A 14,292-nucleotide genomic window follows, 5' to 3' on the forward strand; every position below is an offset into this window, starting at 1 on the left:
CTGAGGGGTCACTGCTGAATGCAAGTCACAATTTGGACCTTTGGCTCACATTTAGAGACAAGTTTTAGTGTTCAAACTATCAGAAATACTTACATTTTGGATGTGCAGAATAAACAGTTCTGCCCTTTGTCGAAAAGGTTTTTGGCACTAGAAGTGATATCAACAAATGTAATGAGAAATATGTAATCTGATCCCTTTTAACTTGCTTAGTGTTTGAAAAGAGACACTTTTAATTTATTGCTCTTACCTTCATGTGATTCCTAAAAGGCTATAAAATGTAGCAGAAATGCGTAATAGTTCCTTTTAAAGAAGATACAGTTAATCCTGTGGACAGAGTGAATGTTCACAATGACAGAGTTCAATGCTGATCTGCAAAACATCTGTGTGAAAAACTACAGAGTATCAATACTCATTACTTTTATTTTAGTTTTTTAACAATCCACATTTCCTGTTTTTAATAATTTTATTATTTTTATACAGTATTGAAACAAAAAAATAATGTGGTGCATTCACATTTTCCCAAGGGATTCTTTGCAAGTTTGATCTCTACAAGGGTAAAACAGTGAAAAGCTTGAAGCTGGATCCATCCAAAACTCACAGGGAATAGGAAGACTGGGCCCGATTTTAAAAATCATCTACAAGTTTTGATGGATTTCTTTTTCTGCGACAAAATTTCATTTCCCATTTACGAGTGTTTACTGTGTTTTTCTCAAGGATGACGAATCAGGTTCCCAGCATTTGTCTTTAAAAGAAACTTCCAGTCCATGCGTAACAACAGTCCAAAGAAAACAAACAAATCCACTGTGTCCAGTCTCTTCATCTCCTCATCCAGAGTTCATCCTCTATGCAACGTAGGTGTACACTTTTCGATCTTCTGGTGTCCTCGCCAAGTATTCTCTTTCTATTAGTCCTTCTATACGTTTTTTGATTACCACAGGACTGGGAAGAAAACGTGCCCGGAGCTGCTGGGTCACCTAAGATGCAAAAGTAAAAGATTATTATGACATATCTTAAAGTTAAGGGATTTAAAAGTAAAGATGGAGGATCATAAAAAAAGACTTCAACAGCTGATCATTAATATAGCAAAACAGTCAAATCTTCCTACCTCTGCCACCAGGACATTGTGCTGCATCTTCTTCCGTGATTTCATGATTCGAACAATGGCTGCTTCAATCTCATGCTTCCTGTCATCATCCACTTTCTGCCGCGTCTCTTTCCTTTCAGGGTCTGATTCCCCTTGTTTAGCAGCAACTGAGAGAAGAAAATACAAAGACAAGATGAAAATGTAGAATGGGAGGAATATCTGAGGTATCTGTAAATATCCTGTGCCTTATCTACCAGTGTTAACTGTTTTTTCCAAGCATAATTATTGATAAAAACTGTGCCATATTTGTTTTACAACAGGATGATCAACTTTTAAAAGCAGCATGATCTCATTTACTTCAAGTATAAAAAGAAGTCCTTGGCATCATGTTTCAGATTATAGACATCTAACTCTCAAAGCAGAACTCGCAGTTGACTAAAGCCAAGCCAGAAGTTCTCCATGGAGACCCTGTGCTGTAAACAAACTTTACCCACCTGTCTGTATTTTGACTCTGTGCAGTTTAGAAGTAAACTGATCATTGACTGTAAACACGTGGCCACTCTCGATCTCCTTGGACTTTGGCTCCTTGGTGAGAACTCTCTGTGTTGGCTTCCCGCAGGCCAAGGACTGAAGCGCTCGCACTAGCTCCCTCTCGGGAATATCTGTCTCCTGCTGGATCTCCTAAAGACGGGGTATAAGGAGGAGATAATGTCAAAGGCCAGACACAGACTTGCATTTCAATTGTGTCCTTACTCAAAGGATGCCTGAAAGTCATGCATCAAGTAATTTAATCTCTTTAAAAACAGATTGAAATTAAGATGGCTGGATGAAGATCCTTGACTGTGCCCTCACCTCAAAAGTACATCTTTCTCTGTTGTTGAAGAGCATAAGGATGGTCATCTGGAAGGTGGAAACCTGCAAGATGTGCTTCCGGGTATTAGAGCCTGTCACCTGAGCACCTCCTACGCCTACTTCTGAACCATCCTCCTGGAGGGGAAGAAGAAGAGAGGAAAGATTCCCACTTTAAATTATAGTCCTGCCTTAATGAAAACAAAGCCCTATTCACACTATCACAAAACTCCTGATAATGCCTAGAATCTACCTGGGTGAACAGCATGTGTGAACTGAGTTTTTCACCCTAGCTTTACCTTAAAATTCCCTTTTTTTTCCCTCCTATGCCCCTCCACTGACTGACAGGCAAACTGCAGAAAAAACTGTCTGCTGTGAGATACAAGTGTGAACAAACAAATCAGAAATGTTGTATGTGTGAAAAGGGCTCAAGATCCCTTCAAATTCATATACTCCACAATAATGATTTACAACACTCAAATGGAAGTCAAACAGGATTTTTAGGTGAATGTTTGGTGTTAACCTTTTTAACAGCTCCATAAAAAGTTGCATTTAGGTCTGCCCCGCCCATGTGGTGCTGCAGTGTGAGCTGTCTGCCACTGTGCTTAGCAAGGTAAAACCTGTAAAATACAGCATTTATTCATTAGTAAGCAGCATAACAATAAGCCCATTTATGTAGAGCAAGCAGATTGATAAAATTTAAGGATTACCTTCTAAAGACTTCAAACGCATGTCTGGGAGCAGGTGGGATGGTGCATTTAGGTGTTGCTGATTGTGTAGGCCAGTAGCCAGTAGTGAGGACTCTGACTGTGAGGTCCACACCACTTAAAGATGCCTTAAAGAGATATGCATAGTTTTCAGAATAAACATTTTTATAGTTAGCAGGACTAAACAGAACTTTTCAAATACAGGAAAAAAACATTACTGATATGTCATCCTTTATGACTATATGAACTATTGATGGTAGACATTTTCTTCTATTTGCTTTAAATAGTTTGTCCATTAACATACTAATGACTTGTACTTGAGAACAGATTGGTACAGTAGTGAGTCCTAAACTCAGGCATTAGATGCCTAAAGAAAGGTCTGTTGTTAACACAGGCTTCAGAGATTTTTTCCCTGTGACAAATACATCTGACACTGAACCATTTATAAACTTCACAGCTTTTTCACTTTTTCACAAAAGGTGGTTGCTAACAAGAGGCTAACCAGGACTTTAGACTTGGTCTGGGTCTGTTGTCTGCCTTTCACTTGGTGTTTTGTTAAGCTAAAACTACTCTGATGCAAACTTTGTAATTTGTTGGTCACACAGAGAGGAAAGTTTTTTAATAACTTTTTTATGAGAGGTAAGAGCATGAAAAAAGTTGGAAGCTTAGTGGTGGTGATGTTGAAGTTAGTTAACTGTGGTCTTGCTCCTTTAAAGACTAAAGTTAACTTTTATACTGTCAATTGCAACAGCACTCCGTTTGATGAACAAAATGTATTAGTGTCATAAACTTTTCTTCGTTACAGATATTATTTTCAGCAATTAGGGACACAGTGAAAATTGGGGGTTGTCCCAATCCTGATGTGTGACAACAATTCAAATAATGCCAGTGAAGACACCAATGTTTCTACACTACTTCCTCTCCATTATGGCCTTCGTATGCCAACCTTTAACTGCATTTGACCATGAAATCAGATCAGACTTTATCCAGCAGATCATCTTTTTCTGCCCTGTAAAAATCTCTTCTTTGGTTCTGCAGCTAGATAGACCAGATGCCAGCATAACATTGATTACAAACAGGAGATAACCACTGTAAACTCATATCTGCTCATGACATATAATTTGGCAATGTTTCTCTACAGGGCTGATATCAACCAATACAAATGTAAAACCGATGCATCTGTGCATTAATAATTCAGAAAACTACTGAAAATATCCATATGCCATGGAACTCATGTTATGCCGGCCTACCAAAAAAAACTCACTGCAACACTCTCGTTGCATCAAGTCTGTTTTTTACTTTATTTTGAAAGGGTGACTGACTGGCTTACCGATGTAGTTTGTATGTGCTGCCTGAACTCATCCATAGTGGTGTTGGAGATGCTCATATCTCTGAACATCCCTTCCAGTTTAGAGGTAAACTGACAGCCACATTCTGTCTGTGAGAGAGAAAAGATAGCCGACACAGAATTTCAACAAAAGCAGAAATAAAAAATGACAGAATATGAACATAAATCTGTCTTTAACTCTTCTTCACTCTTTTACCTTAAGCTTAGAGATCATATTCTTCTCAGAGTCATCTGAGACACTCTTGTTGCTGAGCAGCCTGCGGCCCAGATGCTGCTTGTAGTACCTTTCAAACACATCCTTCTCCTGCATGAACCTGAACAATACCATCGCCTTATCGAGGATGGACTCCACCTCCTGTTCTGTCAACTAGTCAAAAAATCATAAGAGAGAAAAATGTGGTCTTATTCTTAACAAACCCAAGTATAAATATGTAGAAATATGTTATACTGACAGAAAATGTAATCGTCACATACCCCTTTGACCCCCTTCTTGAGCTTGTCATCAATAAAGAGAGACAAATACTCTGGTGAGCGAGAGTTGAGGTTCAGGAAGTACTCAAAGTCTCCTGCGATGGTTTGTTTGAAGAGTCTGTCATTGTTGAAGGACTCGAGGAGAAAACGATCAAATCGTGTCTTCAGGTCTAGCAGGCCCTGTATGAGAACAAGAAGATGAGAATTTAATCAATGACATCATTTTTATTTTATATCTTGTAAATATTACTACACTGCAGTGTTTCTCACACATAGGTTATACCTGGGTGGCCAGCCCAGGTAAACTGACGCCTGCCCAAGTAAACTAAAGGGTCATTTCTGCATTTTCATATTTTAACGGTTTTGAGAATGCTGTTTCTGCCATATTTACACCAGCATTCGAACCTACTTCGCTTTGCAACTCGGCTTTCATATGCTCCCCCCTCCTGGCGTGGATCTAAAAGCACTAATTAGATTCAATTCTCCCATTTAGACCTGAATTATAATCTATAAACCTAACATTAATTTTTAGTGTCTTGGTATGTCACAAAAGCAAACATTTAAGGTAAATACAGACTGATTAGAGATGACTGGTACAGTCTAATCTATGATGCTACAGTAAATAGACCGACCAGAGATGGCTGTTACAGTCTAAACTATGATGCTACAGTAAATACAGACTGATCAGAGATGACTGTCACAGTCTAATCTATGATGCTACAGTAATTACAGACTGATCAGAGACGACTGTTACAGTCTAATCTATGATGCTACAGTAATTACAGACTGATCAGAGACGACTGTTACAGTCTAATCTATGATGCTACAGTAAATAGACTGATCAGAGATGACTGTTACAGTCTAATCTATGATGCTGCAGTAAATACAGACTGATCAGAGACGACTGTTACAGTCTAATCTATGATGCTACAGTAAATAGACTGATCAGAGACAACTGTTACAGTCTTAACTATGATGCTACAATAAATACAGACTGATTAGAGATGACTGTCACAGTCTAATCTATGATGGTACAGTAAATACAGACTGATCAGAGACAACTGTTACAGTCTAATCTATGATGCTAGAGTAAATACAGACTGATCAGAGACAACTGTTACAGTCTTATCTATGATGCTACAGTAAATAAAAATTACTGGCAGAAACTTTAACTTGGTTAGTTGCAGTGACCTCTGTAAACAAATGCTATTTTGTTTGTCTCACTCACTCCTTAATCCTTTGATTATGAGTTAGATAAGCATACATGAAATTTCTAAATATATCAAATAATTGAGTTTATTGTAAAGTATTGGTGGATACTTGGCTACCACTGCAAGTAAGATTAAGACCTGTGCAAAGCACTGTTCTGTCTCACACTGTGTCAGTGTTAAACCAGTATACCTGGATGTAGTCGACGGGGTTCTTGCCTTCTCCCTCTTCTGATACCAGAGCTTTGCCTTGCTCCCTCAGGTAAGAGCTCATACACTCACACATGGTTTTAAGGCCATTTGGCACACGGCTGAACAGCTTGTACATGCAGGCCAGGTCTGAAAAAGAGACAAGGTGAGAAAATCAATCAGAAACAAAAGAAAACTTTTGATGAAAAGCTAAAAAGATAAAAACCTCTCATCTGAAATGGTTTCACTCTATTTATAAAATCATTAGCTAACTGTTTAAAAGGAAACATTAATTAGACTAATATGCTACCTTCAGTCTTGCCGTTCTTGAGCATATGAACAAGGCCAGAGTTTTCCATCTCCACAATGGTCTTCATGTGTTTAGATATCAGCTCCCTCTCAACCACCTTCACTATGGGCTCTTCTGTAGATTTGTCTAGGCAATGCATAACTCGCTCAATCTCTTCATTGATTCTAGCTTCCACTTTCTTGATGTAGACACTGGCACTGTTTTCTGCAAGGAACTTTTGGCTCTCCATCTGAAAAAGCAGATATTTTGCGTGGTTTTAGTCCATTTCTTTTTAAGTCCTTCCAAAAAACAGGGACACCCAAAATACCACAGACTCACTTGGAAGAATTCTGCTGACATATCTAAGAAAGGGCCCTCAAAGTCTTCTTCATACACAGATCTGCCATCGAGGCCTAGTATCATCAGCATCTGGCAGGCATTTCTAATGGCACCCCTGTGATAAATGACCAAAAAACATGGAAATGAATATGTTGCATTACAGGATATGCATACAATAAGACATCATTTCAATTTAATCAACACAGAGAACAAAAAAGACAATGCATGTCATCAACTTATCTCATTATATTAAACTATCCAGGGGCAAACCCACAGTAAAAGTAACATTTTATGTCTGGCATACCTGTCTACCACCTCTCCCTTCCTCTCTCGAGCAATCATGTCCAGTAATGTCTGGCGCAGGTGGTCACGAATGCAGCCATAACGCACCACCTGGTCCCGGAAAATGATCAGGCCGAGGTTGTACACATTCTCGACATTGTTTTGTTGCACATAGACCCGGTCCTGGGAGACAAGAATATGGCAGAGGCATCAACAACTGTGTGCATAGAGAGAAGTTCTTTGGCTCAAGCCAATGCAATCAGATTCATATCAATATATGTACTTCAAAATAAGATGAGACTTTAGGAGGGGTAGGAGAACTACTGTACATTTTACAGCAGTCATATTCATTTTACAGTAGCATTTTTTCCCTCACTTTAAATGTGAGGGTTTTGGTTTGGTATTGACTGAAATTTGTGTACTATCACATGCAAGTACTGTAAATAGAAATGGCTACCTCCACTGTGGTTAAAATATTATACCTAAAACCACTTTCTATAGGGGTAGAATAAGCCAGGAAACTGTAACGATACAATATGCAATACCATTTACACGTTTCAAAGGTTTATTGGGTCACAAGTGTCCATACTAATGGTTGGTAGGAGTTTGATTTGCCAGAAATCCAAGGTTAAGAAAATATAAATATAAAAAGACACAGAAAAACATCCAGGGTTAGTCCAGACTGACAAATATTTAGCATGCCCAATTACAGGAAGGACAGTTTCATTCAGATAAAATATCCCAGGGTATGACACAGGATCGTACTGTCAGTTGCATTTATGTTTATTTAAGATTTAATTTAAAAAGTAATTAGTTTCTGTTCAACCAATTTTCACAACTGAGCTTGAGCTTATGAGGTTTGACTTTCAGGCCCCTCTCAGGTTCATTATAACAGGTTACAGGTGCTAAAATATAACAGAAGAAATACACGAGTGCTCCAGAGACCAACTAAATCAAAGGAAGTGTGTTAACACTTTCAATCATCATGAAGATATATTATTTCCTGTGAGGCAGAGCCTTTCAACAAGGGTTATAAACCTGATTAGAAAAGCAAAGTCCCACTTGTTGCATCTCTGTGGCTCTCCTTTAGAGGTCAGCAGGCAGCTGAAAACAACAGCAAGCTTCTCCATTGCATAGACGGGCTGAGTTTGACGTGGTTTAAGTGACAGAAAGCCAATTGCCTGGGGTAAGGCCAGGACAGGGAAAAATAGGAGAGTGTAGAACAAAAGAACCCCAGGAGAGCTGTCTACTCTCTGTACTGACTGTGCCATTGTTTAGCCCACGCTTCTAACCATCTCAAGGGCTCACACACAAACCCACACTCTGGACTCTCTGCTGATTGAAGTAAATCAACTAGTCCTGCCAGTTTTCCAACAAACAAATAAATACAGCAACAGAGGCTCTTTGTTAAGCCTGCAATAAAACGGCACCTTACAATCAAAGTCCAGAATAGGATATCGATGAAGGTGGGCCACAATTTAAAACAAAAGGGCATTTCTTCCGAAACAGAAATTATTCATGGCAGGAAACAAGTAACATAATGTATCTGCAGAGGCAATGGCAGATTATGGAGAAATGTAAAACTATTGGTCTTTGCCAACTTATAAAATATAAAAACAACACTTAAGTCCACTTACCATGTACATAAGGATGTCTCTTATCATGACCATGGCAGTTTGATGGTCATTCCAGGCCTGATTCAGTGTTTGCAGAAAGTTATTATTGAGAGAGTTTAGGACATCTTCCCGTACCTGGAAATACAAACAGATTACACCAGAGGTCACTAACAATGAAGTTACATTGTGTTCCTGCATCTGAAATCAATTTTTAAAAAGAGAGGTTAAAATCGTCTTTCACCTCCTTGCAGTCTAGAATTGTAGTAACATTTACTGCTTATTTTTCGTATAAAGTCTTTTTAAGCCAGTCCCATTTGTTACCAAATTGAAATAAAAATCCTACAAGTACATATTGGCTATTCTATCCACTCAATCTGTGAAAAACATAAAATCCTTGAACCTGCCCCTTTTGAATTAGTAATTTGCCTTTGGCTCAAGCTATTCTGCTGACACTATTTAACACTATGAAAGCCATTTTTAGTCTAGCAAGGCAGAGCAAAAATACACACATGGAGTTCCTAAGTGGTCCAAGTGGCTAAATGAGATCCTTGAACTTCTTAAAAACAGAACTTTGTGGTAATAAGGCAGAGACCTTGCTTTCAACAAGCCAATCAGTCTAAAATCAACAACCCCATATAGTCATGAGCTTGGCAAAGTGGCATATGACTGTAGATGCTTAAATTAATTTCTTCCACAGAGTGGCTGAGATCAATTACAGAGATAGCGTAAGAAGCTCAGACAACCAGAGGGAGGTCAGCGCACAGGTACTGCTCCTAGGCAGCTCTTAGCAGCTGAGATAGTTTGAGCATCTCATCAGAATGCATCCTGCTTTGTAGAGTTTCAGGTACATGGAACTGGAACTGAACCTCAGCGAGGCTGTTGAGTAAACTGTTTCTGGTCTTGATGCCACGGGAGCTCAGTAAGTGGGACAGCTGGAATAACTTGCTAAGCATGCTACCACTGCATCCTGATGAACATGACCATTCATGCTTTGTAACATTGCGAAAGGTCTCAACTTTTAACAGACACAGGGGATGAGAGCTCAATCACACTTGCTCGAACTTACTTTGAGAGTGTTGGCTGCACGTCAGACATTCTTTGACAGGCGGCCAAATTAAGCTTGACAGTTAGCATGCCCCAGGGCAGGCTAATTCTGTTACCTAGGTTACTGAGCAGGTGATCAAATAAGCAACAGTAATGGAATTTAACCTGAGGTTAGCATGACTTATCTAAGTAATAGCTAGGCTCCCCCCCATGCCATTAACCTCTTTGTTTACAAACCAGATAATTCTCTGTTCATTTAAGTTTAGAAGTAAAAATAGTCTGAATAATGAAAACTCTATATAGTGAGAATTTGGCAAGATCACTGAATACCTTGTATTCTTACTTCTTTATTTAGCACTAAATGGACTACACCTCAGTGCTCCATTGTTTTCAAAAAGAGATCTGCATTTGGTGGGAAAATGCCTCTTACTTTGTTGATGAGATGCTCTGTGACAACCTCCCTCAGGCCCGTGTAGAGCTTCTCTCCATGCTTGTGGAGCACCATGGTGTAGGCATTCCTGTACAGCTCCTCAAAGCTTAAACCACTGTTGTTCTTCCGCTGGATCTCTTGGATGGCATTCTTTAGAAGGTCCCAGATGTTGTTTACATACTTCTCATCCATTGTCATCTAAGACGGTCAGAGAGAAAAGTGTTCTTTGATGAGAAAAGGTAATACCAGGTGACAGAGACACATGTATGATAAAGTTTAAGTGGGTTCATTTAATTCATTAAGACTTGATTGCACGGCAGCAGACATAGACATGCAAAAGCATTGAAGTATTGACCTTAAACAAGCCTAAAATGTGTGTTTTCTCAGTTAAATTGGTGATCGTTTAAATACATGCTTCAGTCTTAATTATTGATTAGCTCACTGAAAAGGTGAGCTGGTTTATGGAAAATGAAAGAAAGACACAATGAAGTGTTAAAGGGTGATTAAATGCAACTTAGGGCTTGTAAAATGTCCCCATTCTGTTTTTCCTAATAACTGTACTTTCCTAGATCACACTAATATCAGAGGGGCACTTGTCAACAAATACTCAAATCTTGGTATCTCAATCAAGAAGGAAAACACACAATCAGGAGGTCTGAGGAACAGGCAAACAGAAAAAAAAAAGTTTTATTTCTAAGCCTACCGTCAAATAAATCGTTCAAGCTTTCTGACAACACAGATTTTTGATGACTTAAACATGCCAAGACACAAACAGCATTCTCATGCTCCATTTTTATTTTTTTTCAGGGAAAATAAATATGCCTCTCTTGACTAAATATTCATTTTAAAAGCATGAATGAGTTTCAACCATAGTACTATTCTTTACTAGGGCAGAAGGACTTTTGCTGAGAATTTTTAACCCTCCTGCAGCATGAATTTAACTCTACAGTATAATCAAGACAGTTGTACCTGAAGAGAAAACTGGAGAGGACATCAGTGAAATTTTGATAATAATCCAACATAACCTGCCTTTGTGTTTGATACTGTAGTCCAAAGTAAAGAGAAGTCCACTGGAAGCAACATGAATTATCCAAGAAACAAACATGACTGCAGTTTTGGCAGAGTTGTGATTTTGGCAGTGCATGTGAAATATTTTGGCAGTCAACATTAAAAAATGTGATATGAATTACAAATTGTGCTGAAAAGCTGAGCAGATGAAGACTGTGGAACTTTTTGAGCAAACAAAACTTGAAAAGTAGTGAAATCTAAATAGAAGCAGGTTACCAAATGCAGTGACGATAAATATCTTTTGCTGTCTATGATTGAGGATTGAAACAATTCTTATTTAGGGGAGGTTTTTTTCTAAACTGAACCTTGCAGTTTGAAGCCATACAGAGATTAAAGGAAGGTTGACAAGTAGCATCATGGTGGATCTTTGATCTCTTTACTTGCTTGAAAATGAAAAAAATTCACAGTATCATACATTTTTCATTATGAGTAAATGTGCATGAATATATGCAAAATAAATCACACGGATGGTCAATGTGATCATGACATTGGGAAAAAGCAGTTTCATCACTTGGCAGAATGTTCCTCATTTTACTCTTGTGACAATATCTTGATTAAATACATGCAAGATGTGTGCATGTGCATAGATTTACATTTTAAGGGAACTAGTATTATCAAGGTAATAAATGGGTTTAGTGTCATATAAAAACATATTGCAGGAATGCACATGATCAAAAACAAAACCCTTTCTTAACAGCTAGGACGCTGTTACATGTTTACAGGGTATCTTAACTGCATGATTATTACATTTGTTGGTTTATATCATACCTAAGACCTCCTGGTAGTAGCTGGACAAAGAGTCTGCGCTTGCACTTGCATGTGAGCTAACCATTTGAGACAGGATTAACACACTGACTCATTCTGCAAGACACCCACTCACAAAACAAGATTTTAAAGAGTAGAAAAAGCATTTATACGTTTTTCTTTACCAACACTGTTGATTTCAATAAGAAAATTAAGGATACCACTGGGGCTGGGAAACATAAACTACTGCATCTCACAAAATGGCAATTGTGCACAAGAGGGGGACGACACCGAAACTGACAGGGTAATTCTGACATTTAGCCCTGTGGTTTTTAGGTATAGTATGAAATCTAAAGGAGTAATTGGCTGAGATGACAACGTAAACATTAACTGCTCCAAGTTACCTGTAACATGTTTACATTGGTCTCGGGCTCTCATGCTAACGCGATAAGCTAATATGTTCATTTCAGTACATAGCAACCAACCTATGTCAACAGGGTGGTGCAATCAAATGCCAATAGCCAAAATCAGTTCCCCGTTTACCAAAGCGTAGTGATAGTCGGTGACTGACTGCAACTTAGCTGGCGTCAGGTCAGCTAACATTACTAGGCCTGCTACATAGCTAGCGACTAGGTACTTGTATGGCACCAAAGAACTTTCTTCATATATGCTAATATTAGCTCATGTCAAACGGCCGTAGCATGTTCAAACTAAGAAGCTTGCTATCATTAAATAAAGTGGCATGTAATAGCATTGCTGTGGTTTTTAAGATAATATGCATAGCTAGCAGCAATTTTCCAGGACAATGACATGTTTTTCTTGTTTGGTAAGCTAGCTAGCGAACAGCTGCTAGCATAGGACCTATCATCCCCGGTTCTCGAGTCTCATAGTGAGCGTCTCAGCGCTTACTGATCCGGTAAAGACTTACAGGAAAGGCTCGTATCCTCATCTTGGTATCCTTCTTGGTGCCGCCTTTGAGGTTGGACATGTTTAGGTAAAACGACTTTCGTTTCAAAGTTGACTTAAAGACTACATGAAAGGCAGTTGCTAGTTTGCTTAGTACGCCAGAAAAGCGACAGGGAAACTCAGTGACCTCCCCTTTAATAGGTCGGTGTATGTCTGTTATGTTGTTGTCACTCGCTCTCTTCTCAGTGGTTTTTAGCTAATGTTAGCTTGTGTGCAATGATGGCGGACGGCTGTACATCACTGCGCAACGCCGAAGTCTCGCGAGAGTAAAGTAATAACACTGGCAGGTGTATTCCACAGGTTGATAATGCCTACTCATATCATAGTGGTAACAATAACATTACATTTGATGTGCATATTTCGACGAAAATGTAGGGCGAGAAAATGGCTTAGGCCGACACTGCCTTAAAAGTGGATTCTGGAACAATTTACTGAATCATTCCAGTGCCATAGCTTTCATCTTCAAAACTATAACGTATTTTTTCTTTTATAAAAAACGAACATCTTTTTTACCATTTAGAGAGAACATGGCAGAAATTAGTACCAGATTTTAAACACAACATATCCTTAGAGAATTATTTGACATGAACACCTTCCTTGTTACAACTTATTTTCTGGTATGAAAAACTCAAATAAATATGAAAAAGCAGGTCATTCCAACAAAGGAATAAATTCAAAAGACCCCATAAGATGAATATACAACAATGTAATGGAGATATTTTATGGCTAATATCAAAGTTCTCAGCCTGTGACCCCCAAAAATAAAAGCACCGGAGGCTAGGGAACCCCACCAGCCCTGGATGAGGTTAAAGTATACAATGTTTCACAAAACATCATGTACAAATGATGTATTTTGGGGATTCTCTGCGCCCATTGCTTACATTTAGGCACACATCTAAGTGACAATGTGTTTTTATTTTAAATTGAACTAATTTTAAGGGGTTTTTAATATTATATACAAAACATGCCACTTTAAATTATTGTAAATTTCTCACTTTTGTCTGGAAAGCATCCCATGACCCCCCCGCCCTTGTGTCTTGCAGCCCCTCAGAGGGTCCAGATCCCCATTTTGAGAACCACTGATGTGACCAACCTTGCTTAAATTGGAAAACAGCTCATTGGCCTGTTGTTGCATTAGTTATATTTCGTCATTAAAATAACTATAGTGAAAATGCCAAAAATGATTAAAAAACTAAGTTAGTTAGCATTTTTGTCCATTAATAAAGGAACATGGCTTTCGAAGTTCTCATTTAAATGGTATTAAAGATCTTTTGTCTGATTTAATTTAACAATAAACTACATCAGGGCACAGACAGTACATTTCAGGCCTTAAACCATTCAGAATTAACATTTTTAAGTGTTATGCAGGCTACACAAAAGGATAAAAAGAAACAGGGCTAAGAGTAAGGAGTAAGAGCATTATTTGCAGTAATAATATTGCATTAGTCAGCTGCGTTAGCCAGCGGGATACACAAGCTAACTAGCTTAGGGTGTAGTAAGGTGTAAGATATAGTATAGCAATATACCTCTAATTTTAAAAAAGTATACTTTTTTGATGTGTTCAGTTGGTTTCAACATTCTGAGTTATCGAAAACAAATTTCCCTCCAAAATGGCGACGGGCCTTGTCCCAAGCAAAAAAAAAAAAAAAAAAAAAAAA

At 38.4% G+C, this 14,292-nt stretch overlaps 1 protein-coding gene across 1 annotated transcript; it reads right to left on the bottom strand.

Moving 5' to 3' along the window:
- Positions 1-422: 422 nt before the first annotated feature.
- LOC121520679 (cullin-3-like) lies at positions 423-12,874 on the bottom strand. The gene is made up of 16 exons (XM_041804248.1): positions 12,597-12,874; positions 9,857-10,054; positions 8,404-8,517; positions 6,789-6,949; positions 6,485-6,599; positions 6,167-6,395; positions 5,861-6,006; positions 4,463-4,639; positions 4,185-4,355; positions 3,971-4,078; positions 2,644-2,768; positions 2,457-2,553; positions 1,937-2,071; positions 1,579-1,765; positions 1,106-1,251; positions 423-974 (listed from the first exon to the last, which is right to left on the bottom strand). The coding sequence occupies exons 1-16, from the start codon at positions 12,654-12,656 to the stop codon at positions 843-845; spliced, it is 2,301 nt and encodes a 766-aa protein (XP_041660182.1). The 5' UTR covers positions 12,657-12,874; the 3' UTR covers positions 423-842.
- Positions 12,875-14,292: the final 1,418 nt, after the last annotated feature.

The sequence above is a fragment of the Cheilinus undulatus genome, linkage group 13 (assembly GCF_018320785.1).
Source record: "Cheilinus undulatus linkage group 13, ASM1832078v1, whole genome shotgun sequence".
NCBI classification, from domain to species: Eukaryota; Metazoa; Chordata; class Actinopteri; order Labriformes; family Labridae; genus Cheilinus; species Cheilinus undulatus.